We start from the raw sequence: 10,497 nt of genomic DNA on the forward strand, positions 1-10,497 counted from the left end.
TTGCCCTGTTTGAACACAAAGCCGATGCACTTGCACGAAACCATGACTTCTGTTGGAATAGATAGATAGATAGATAGATAGATAGATAGATAGATAGATAGATAGATAGATAGATAGATAGATAGATAGATAGATAGATAGATAGATAGATAGATAGATAGATAGATAGATAGATAGATAGATAGATAGATATTGCCTTGCTGGCATAGAAAGATGAACAAAGATGCATTATTTGTCGTAAATAATTGGTTTAAAAAATATATTATTTAAGTGAAATAGGATAATTCGCCCTGCTCCAGCGGAGGATCCATCATGACACACTAATGTGTACACTTTCCCCAGAAAGAAATTACAAAGTGCTTCACACTTATAGGATACAGTCATATGCATATATAAAATACAGAAACACAACATTTTACAGTAACAAAAAAATATTCAAGTCAAATAAAATAAAAATCTATCAAACAAAATTAAAGCAATCTAGTTTACTGGAATGCCTGGGGGGAAAAAAAGGTTTATATCTGCTTTTTAAAAATGTACATTGAAGAGGCTCTTAGCTCAAAAGGAAGTACATTTCACAATTGGAGGCGATGGACTGCTCTATCGTCTATATTTTATAATCTTGAGTGAGGGACATTTAAGTACAATTTGCGTTTGTGATTTTTGTATGAGCAGATAAGCAATGTCTTTGTGAAGTTTAACATTTGTGGAACGACCTCTTATTGCTCACGAATTAGAATCATCTTTATTGGTTAAGTGCCCCCGCCAATATGGCCGCCACAAAGGCACATTGGTTAGCCATGTTGGCATATCTAGTCATATCTGCGGGGGTTCCGGTCTCGCGACAGCGCGAGTGCAATTACAGGAAGTGTCATCTGAGGCTGTTGCGACGAGGAGGGAAACACCGGCAGCACGAGAGGTGATTGTGAGACAATTTCGCCATTTTCGGACTTACAAGGGGGCGTTCGGTTTACATTTATATTCAGTGACACATAATGATATAAAATGCGACGCTTTGGTTGGGTTAAATTGAGCTAGCTCGCGTTGTACATTTGACCGCTGTGTTAGCCGAAGCTAACTGCTAACGTTATCGAGCTAACATTTGCACGTCAGAGAAGCGCTGGCCTCGGGTGCCGACTCCGAATGTCTTCGTATTTATATCAAAGAAAAATCAAACAACTGTCGACATGACGTCTCGCTTGGGGCGACTGGGAAGGCTTTCTCTGCTACGAGAAATAATTGTGCTGTAAAATGTAGTCAGTTTTCTTCTTCTTCTTGTTGTTGTTAAGGTTTCCATAGGAACTTGTTGCTAAGTGTTGCTGGAAACGGACAACCCTGTTACGAGGAGGAATTCTAGCTCTATTCAAGTTCGGTAACTACCAATAGTTAGTCCTAAGCATATGCTTCAATTTGTGTCTACGGAAACTTAAAATGTTAATCGTGTCGGGAATAGAGTCTGAAGATTGTAAATGGCATACAGTTTATATCGGTGTATTCAAAATTGATTTCCACCTAACCTGATCGTGACTGACTCAAGACAACTTCTGTGAACGATAAGAGTCATTTTCATATGATTTCGTCAGTAACAATTCAGACATCCCACTGAATTCGCGTTTGAAAATCAATTCATTTTGATGATATGAGTATTTGAATTATTGGCAGTTAATATCATTCAAACAGTAATAATTGTTTCTTTAAAAAAAATAAACTCTGAACTCATATTTTTCAAATTTTTAATGCCGTATGTCTTTACCATTATGTGTCCCAAATGAAGTTTGATACTTTGGACCATGTTTTCTGAAGATGCAAAATGTTTTTTTTTTTTTTTTTTTTTTTTTTAATATATATAAATGTATGCCTTTCCCATGAAAACTAATGCAAATGCATCTTAGTGTCTTCAGAGTTCCTTTTTTATTATTATTAATTTATGTGTATTTGCAGAGTTTCAAGGGCAACACGTAAATTGTGCAAATCACACGATTTTTAGGAAGCTGTTTGTCTTTACCGTTCTACAAGAAGTGTATATATATATATATATATATATATATATTTTTTTTTAAATAGAAGTGTGGCAGTTTACGCAAGGGAAACATTTACCCATAAAAGGAAAATGGCATTTAAAAGAAATGCAAAATGAGATTTTTTTACAACAGGTGTCTGTTATTGATCAAAATGTTTTAAAAGGCTTAAGTTACAGTAACTTGTTACTCTTGTGTGCTAGTGAGGATGTCTTCCAACGAAGAAGGTTATGTGGTCAAGATCAGAGGCCTTCCTTGGGCCTGCACCCAGATGGAGGTGGCCAGTTTCTTCTCTGGTGAGAATAAGCATATACAGCTTCACGACCTGGGACTTAATAAAAATGCATCAAATTGGAATCCAATTTAATTTGTATTTATATAGCACCGATTCACAACAGAAATTATATCAAGGCACTTTACATATGGAACAAGTCTAGAACCACACAACTCGCACTTTAACTGGAATAAAAGACGATTTATGGGCATTTGCAATTGTGTATTATGTTGCTGTTTTATATCACCATTCCTTTGCCAATTAGCTGCACACGTGGACAAAATTGTTGGTACTCCTCTGCTAATGAAATAATGGCTACTTTTGTAAGTTTGAAGTTATTTCAATGACCAATGTCGGTTTGTCTTTTACTAACAGAACAATAAAAACAAATGTGTCTTAAGTGTGTAGCTCATCAAATTACTCATATTAAGGGCCAGTTATTTTCTCAGTTTCCGAGAGTACCAGACATCTATCAGGGGTACGGTTTCTTGGGGGGGGCGTTATTTGTACAAATATATATTTTGGATAATATATTTTTGGGCAGCAAGGTGGAGTAGAGATGAGAGCACATCTGCCTCACAGTTGAGAGGTCCCGGTTTTGAATCTCTGCTCGGGGTCTTTCTGTGTGGAGTCTTTAATGTCCGGGTACTCCGACTTCCTCACATATTCCAAGAGCATGCAAGTTAGGTTTGTTAAAGTTTAATATTGTCCGTCGATGTGAATGTGAGTGAGAGAGAGATGAGAAGAACAAAGGCAGATTGGATGGAAGATATCTGAAGGCATGAAGCACCCTTGAATACAACAAAATCACCAAATCCTGTGAGGTAATTGAGATGCAATGCAATTGGGGTGGAGGGCTCTGAGACCATACAGTGCATCTTCTATCCTCCTGCTTTAAAACATCACTTAGCTGGGTAGTTATGGATGCTTTCAAATTTGTTTGAAGTAGTCTGTAGAGCTACATTGCTATAAATGGTTGAATGTGTGTTTTTCTTTAGCACAGAACATGTTTGGGCCTGTCCTGTTGATAAGGAAGTGTAAGTGAATGTCCTGTGTGCAGACTGTGACATCGTAGGCAAAGTCAACGGCGTGTGTTTCACCTACTCGAAAGAAGGACGCCCCAGTGGAGAGGCATTTATTGAAGTAAAAACCTCGGAGGATTTCAAGAATGCTCTTTGTAAAGATCGTAAATACATGGGACACCGATACATTGAGGGTAAGAAATAGTTGTGCATTACTTCTGGTGGGTTGGAATTTAGATGTTTCACTGTGGTGTTTATTTTTTTGGTCAATTATTTCCAAGCATGTATAGATGTGTTTATTCAAATAAAAAGGAACCGGTTTACTTTAAAGTGACCTGCCAACGGTCTTTTGTGTGTACGTCAGTGTTCAAGTCAAACCGTAGTGAGATGGACTGGGTGCTGAAGCGTAGTGGCCCTGCTGACTATGACAGCTCCAGTGGCTGCATGCTGAGACTCAGAGGCCTGCCCTTTGGCTGCAGCAAGGAGGAAATTGTTCAATTCTTTTCAGGTACGTCAACGTAATACACTCTCACTAGCTTACAAGTCTTGACCCACATTTATGTATTGCTTTATTCTCCCCCCACCCCATCTAAAAAGCAAAACCATTCAAATTAACAATGGATCAGATAAATACATCTAATGGTGTTATATACACCAGCATTTTGTCGTACAGAGGACCCCCGTATACTCGTGGTTAAATTGTTTTCAAATTTGTTTCTCAAAATGTTTCCCATATTTTTTTTTAGGATTTTGTAATTCATATTAGCTTTTCTTTTCGGGGTGAACCAACCCCCACAACACTTATTGGTGTGTTGCTTAATCCTAATATTTTGGGGTTTATTCATGAAAAAATGCAGTTATAATGGGCATCAGTTATCCGCATATTTCCGCTATTCACGGTCTGGCCCGGTCCTTATCCCCCGCGAATAGCGGGGGTCCACTGTAAACCAAATATATTTTTGACTGTGCTTATTTTTTTCTGTTCTTCTGTATGTAGTTTATGTCAAAATTAAAGACAATGTTTCAGATCAATATAACCAAGTAGACTTTAACCCTTGTGACAGCCAGGATTACGTCTCTCCATACAAGGGCCAATGTCTGTTTGTTCTTATAGTATGTTGACTTGTTATATAATATATTACTATGTTGTTAACAAATTAATTTATAATACGGGGGTAAAACAATGGAATGGGCTGAGCTTGTTTGGGTCAGGGGAAAGGAATGAAGCGTGACACTGATCTGGGGTCAGCTCTACGGCCCTTCACAAGTGATGTACTATAATGTTCAAAAGACTAATAACGCATTCATTTGAGCGGACCTTAGTGCTTCAGTGAGTTTACTCAGTCCCACGACACGATAATTGATCTCTCTTTTGGCATTCGTTGACTCCAGGCCAGTTCTTGTGTCATTCCCCTCTCCTCTGGCCCTGTTCCCTAAAGCGCAGTCAGTTTGAATGTAGGCATGTTAAAGCTATACAGTACTACTGGAGCGCTTGTGGCCCTCATGACATGTCCTCCAGCTGAAAACTCCAGTGGGTGTTGTCTACCTACCGACTTATGTATTTGTGTGCTTGGGTTGAAGGGTTGAGAATCGTGCCGAATGGGATTACTCTGCCAGTGGACTACCAGGGGAGAAGCACAGGGGAAGCCTTCGTGCAGTTTGCCTCAAAGGAGATAACAGAAAAGGCTCGGGGGAAACACAAGGAAAGGATAGGGCACAGGTGGGACGGACGGCAAGGGGACGGGTTGGACTGGGTTGGGCTTCTTCTTATCTAGTCTATACTGTACTGTACTGTACTGTACTAGGGGATGTGTTCTGTTACATTAAATTTGCCAATAAGGGGAAGGGAGGGTCTGCTAGAATAATGACTGTTTTAATTGGGGGTGTCATACAATGAAATGTTTAGCAGTAATGTGTGTTCAGCTTTTAATTACTGTATAAGAACAGTCATTTCCTACATGTAGTCCTAGTATAATGGGGGCATTGGGCTTGTTAGAGGCACTTTGATGAGTCAGAGGTAGAGAAAGTGCATTTAAAGACATTTTGTCCTGGCTGTTCTCAGCTAGACAGCTATTAGGTATATCTGTCTTTTCTGTGCATATCTTTCTGTGTATGTGTGCTGGCCGACATGAGCCATTTCCACCACTCACCGCGGCGGGCCTCCCTCCTTGCAGGTACATAGAGATCTTTAAGAGCAGTCGCGTCGAGATCCGATCTTACCTCGACGAACCCCGGCGGGCCATCGGGGGCCAGAGGCCGGGGCCATACGACAGACCCGTGATGGAGGGCCCCAGGGTAGGCTACTTTGGCTCTGGTCCCAATCGCGGCGGTTCTCTCATGGACTCCATGAGGGGCGGAGGGGGCTACGGGGGAGGTAAGTGACTTTTTAGATGCTCACTGAGCTCAAGACGTCGCTCATAAATGATGGCTTGAACTCAGTGTTCGTTAAAAACAAGACGAGCTTCAATATAGGAATATAGGAAGGAAAAAAAAAATATATATATATATATATATTGCATATAAAAAAATAAAATAACTAAATATATGTTTAGGAACAAACATTCAAAAATGTAATTAACAAAAGTTAAATACAACTGAACTGTACTTGTGGAATGAGCACCAGAGGGAGCTGACGTACCACTCGTCTCATCTGTTGGAGGATGTTGCATAAAGGCGCTCCTGTTTGACATTGCCCTCCAAGCTCGTCTAACATAGATGAGACAAAATCAGAAGTTATTTTCTTCTTTTCAAATGATTCTTGCCATGTGTCCCCAGGTTACGGACATACTTTTGACAGCTACAATGGTTTAAATACCTACGGCTTTGGGAACTGCATGTTGGATGAGCGTGTAAGAGAAGAGCGAGGAGCAAGAGGTAATGTCTTCTGACTTCTTTTGCGAAATGGGTTTCGGCCGGTCTAAATTGCAGTCAGTGGTTTTTAAGCTGGCACAAGACACAACACATCCACCGTTAAACAGCTGTCCTAAATAAAACCATGGAATGATTAGTATCTTGCTTTTTCGAATCTGTTGCCATCGTCGTAATTGGTCTTGCTTCACATTCCTCCATGTTGCTGCTGTCCCTGTTTTTTTTCTGCCCTAAAAGGCACCAAGATCTCAACCAACCAATCAATCAAGGTATAAACCGTGATTGACTTGACGTCTTGCTATTTGTGACTTATCGTCATCCGCAGAGGTTGAAAAAAGTAAGCAGCCTATTTTAGCAAAGTAAGGAGAAGAAAGTACAAATATCGGTTTTCAAATGTGGTGAGTAAAAGTAAAAAAAAAGAAAAAAACTAGAAAGTTGTTAGAAAAAGAAATACTAAGTACAGATACTTGAAAAATCTACAGTAAAGTACAGAACATTGTATTTGAACTTTACTTCCCACCACTGCTAGAAAGATTCAGATTTGATATGTATATTTGAAGTAGTACATATCGGAAATGGTACTTTTAGATTACGTCACCCTGAAATATATATGTCAAATATTTGTTCTATTTTGGTGATTTTAACCCAATTTGTTGAATTCGTTTATAATGCAGAGTGTAAAGATTTAAGAATTTGCAGATGACAGACAGACGCACATCATTTTTGCAAGGCATCTTTGTAGAAAATATGAAACTTTGCTGCATGCTTTGAATGTGGAACGGTATCACCAAAGTAATATTTTAAGTCGGCCCTTTTAAAATTTTAAAGCCAGTAGCCCAAACTGCGGGGTTACATTAGTTGATGTTGATATAAATGTGGGACCAGATTTTTAATGGTTTTCAGTGGGATATTTTGTGTAATATGAACAAATGTCTGCTTTTGTTTAGTTTTGCCACTTTGGGCTCATATCGGGCCATATTCTCATGTGATCAGAAAAGGTACACATCTACACGCTTTTCTGGCGCCGCACATTCTCCCTTCCACTCAAATCTGTCACTTAGGCAGCCTCACATGCCTCTGGGTGGAGCAACCCTATAATGTGGGCGTTCCCCTGTCAAATCTGGCCCTGCGCGAATGCCACGTCTATTCTACTTGTGGACTTCAACACTTTTCTTCTGAAGTCCAGCGGCCTGTGAAGGTGAAACGTCATATTGTACGTTTGATTCATTTAACTGCCCGCCAACAGCCCGGTGCCGGCTGACTCGGGCTGACGGTGTGGGACACACCTGGCCCATAATGCTCACATACGCTCACCAATGACCCCAGGGCTGTAACTTGTTCTGAACACATTACGCTGACGGCAGAACGTTGACATTACGTATTAATTGCCGAAAAATATCGGTGCCAGCGGACACAGAGCTTTCTGCTTCAAACATGCTGCTGGCGGCTTGAAGTTTTTTTTTTAACGCATCGCTCACTATTACAGTGAGTACAGTCATTGTAACAGCGCAATGGTAAGTTAGCTTTTCAATCGTTTGTTGATATTTAGTTTTTATTTGATCTATGTCGCTCGTGAAATGCCTTAGTGACTCGCTCGCGGTCTTTGGCAATAGCTAGTTGCAGGGCCCTGCTGGTAAAAAAAAAAAAAAAAAAAAAAAGCCAAAACAGCAGGCAACACCCTGGACCTCCAAACACGCGTTCAGTCATAAAAGCACAGTACTCCGATCAAACTGTCTTTTTACTTGTTACTTTTATTGGATTTATTTCATGCAGAATAAAAAAAATTACGCTCTCGTATATTTAAAGTGTGCTATATTTTTCAAATGGATTTGAATGACATTCACAACTCTCAGGAAAACGCCATCCTCCATGATTTACAGCCAGCGTGAGACTTCAATGAGTCATGCCTCTTTTGTGGCTGCGCACACATTCACAGGTTGTGCACGGTGGGTGTGTCAAAAGTCTAGATGGGAGAGTGTGCGTCGATGAAAGTTGCGTAAGCCATACTAGTAAAAAAGACTTACCAAGTGAATGGGAGTATATGGCTCTTAACGAACTGTGATGACAGTTAAGGAAAAAAAAGAAAAATCAACAATTGATTCGGTGTGTTGTTGGGTCTTGTATAATAAACATTTTTAAGTTTTGCTTTGTCAGTCAAATTTGGAATAATAAACCTGTTCATGAATATTTTGTATAGAGTTTGTTATCATATTAGTTTTAGCATAGGTGTGTGCTTGTTGCTAGGCTACAGTTACAGTCGTCAGGCTGAAGGAGGCTCAAGTTACCACTGCGGCCATTTTGTCCACATGAGGGGCTTGCCTTTCCGCGCCAGCGAGCTGGACGTCGCCAAAGTGAGAACTCGGTTCGCAAATGCTCCATTGGCCTTGTGTTGACGTCTGGGTGACATCATTGGTTTCTTTTCAGTTCTTCTCACCTTTGAACCCACTGAGAGTCCACATTGATGTCGCTCTCAACGGCAAATTGACAGGAGAGGCCGACGTCGAGTTTCGCTCCCACGGGGACGCCGTGGCTGCCATGTCCAAAGACAAGAACCACATGCGTAAGCCCTGCCCTCTCAGTCATTCGATGCACGGGTTGTCAAACTTGTTTACTGCGGAGAAATTGTTCCAAGGTAAAAATTGTTCAGGGTAAAAAAAAAAAAAAGAATCTTAGGAGAATAAAGTTGTTCTCGTATTTTTCCCAAGACAAAATTTTATTATATTAAAATTTAACAAGAGAAAACAGTGATAAGTGAATTTCCAAAAAGCAACTTTATATTGTGCCTTTTATTCTAAAAAGGACACCTTCATTTAAAAAAACAAAACAAAAAAACTTTTTTAAAAAATGCCTTCTTGAATTTTTTTTATTTCTGTAGTAGTAATTATAATAATTTTGTTTGGGCGGCACGGTGACCGACTGGTTAGCAACATCTGCCTCACAGTTCTGAGGACCGGGGTTCAAATCCCGGCCCCGCCTGTGTGGAGTTTGCATGTCCTCCCCGTGGGTTTTCTCTGGGTAGTCAGGTTTCCTCCCACATCCCCAAAATATGCAGGTGTGAATATGAGTGCAATCGGTGATTTGTTTATGTGCCCTGCGATTGGCTGGCAACCAGTTCAGGGTGTACCCTGCCTCTCGCCCGAAGATAGCTGGGATAGGCTCCAGCATGCCCGCGACCTTAGTGAGGAGAAGCGGAACGGAAGATGAATGAATGAATTTTGTTTGCTTAACCTGGCAAGGCAATTGAGAACAGTTTCTTATTTACAATGCTGACCTAGAGGCAATTTAAGGGTCAGTGTCTTGCCCAAAAACACTTAAACAGCGGACAGTCAGGGCCGGGATTCGAACTGTGGACCCCTGCAGTCAGTGAACGACAAACTGAACCACAGCTGCGCTTAACCTTTTGTTAAAATTTACAAAAAAAAAAGCGATGTGATGATACCTCACACTCATGTCAGAGCGTTTAATTGGCCCAAAGCAGAGGTAGGGAGGAATAATTGATGTAGTTTGATTTATTGCTGCACAAGTCTCCTATGCGCTTTTTAAAATGATATAATTTCTTACAAATTACTTTTTCTCCACAGAGCACCGCTACATAGAGCTCTTTCTCAACTCGACATCCAGCGGAGCTGAAACGAGTATGTGTCCGTCAAATCCCTTTCTGTTCAGTTGTCTTTGTAAACAAAAAATTAACACATTACTCCACATTTCTTAGGTCGTGGTGGTTACTATGGTAATTCAGGAGGAGGCTCACGGAGCAGCGGGCTGCGAGGCGTATACTGATGACACTATTAAACCGTTTCCTTGCTCATGTTCCTCAAGGGCAACATTTTGTCTTCAAGATGATCTGACATTGGTTGTTTTGGTTTTTGACTTTTTTACCTTTCTCGTTCATTTAAAAATGCATAAAGTACAGTAGTAAAGTGCATTTAGTTATTCTTTTCTGTTGACAAGACTCGAGAGGAAGAAGCTGGATGTGTGTAGGGTCTGATTTTATAGGAACCTTCTTATCTTTGTCATCCTCGGTGGGGGCAAATTGCACACACAAAAAAAGTTTTCATTTGTGCTGCATTGTCAAGACGAGCCACTGTCCCCTCACCTGTAGGAAACATTTGGCAAAACAGGTAGATTTGATTAACATCCTTTAAAAGTTAAATTTGTACAACTTTTAAAACAAGTGTCTGTTTGTTTGTTTGTTTTTTTGCCTCCCTCTACATGCATTAAGAGGCTGAGTGTCCCAGATCAGTTTTGCTTTGACGTTTAACAAATGTGAGCCTGTGTGTTTGTATCTTTTCCCAGTTTATGACAAAAATCAAAG

The 10,497-nt window shown here is 40.3% G+C and overlaps 1 protein-coding gene across 4 annotated transcripts; it reads left to right on the plus strand.

The window, feature by feature from the left end:
- Positions 1–848: 848 nt before the first annotated feature.
- hnrnph3 (heterogeneous nuclear ribonucleoprotein H3 (2H9)) lies at positions 849–10,058 on the plus strand. 4 transcript variants are annotated; one of them, XM_061765956.1, is made up of 12 exons: positions 869–919; positions 1,290–1,372; positions 2,222–2,314; positions 3,353–3,508; positions 3,679–3,822; positions 4,896–5,034; positions 5,489–5,688; positions 6,090–6,188; positions 8,427–8,533; positions 8,607–8,742; positions 9,764–9,817; positions 9,895–10,058. In XM_061765956.1, the coding sequence occupies exons 3-12, from the start codon at positions 2,227–2,229 to the stop codon at positions 9,960–9,962; spliced, it is 1,191 nt and encodes a 396-aa protein (XP_061621940.1). In that variant the 5' UTR covers positions 869–919; positions 1,290–1,372; positions 2,222–2,226; the 3' UTR covers positions 9,963–10,058. The 4 variants fall into 4 exon arrangements, with proteins under 4 accessions (XP_061621938.1, XP_061621940.1, XP_061621937.1 ...); XM_061765953.1 differs by having other exon boundaries at positions 1,290–1,367; XM_061765954.1 differs by lacking the exon at positions 1,290–1,372 and having other exon boundaries at positions 849–919.
- Positions 10,059–10,497: the final 439 nt, after the last annotated feature.

Source organism: Phyllopteryx taeniolatus, chromosome 2 (genome assembly GCF_024500385.1).
Source record: "Phyllopteryx taeniolatus isolate TA_2022b chromosome 2, UOR_Ptae_1.2, whole genome shotgun sequence".
NCBI classification, from domain to species: Eukaryota; Metazoa; Chordata; class Actinopteri; order Syngnathiformes; family Syngnathidae; genus Phyllopteryx; species Phyllopteryx taeniolatus.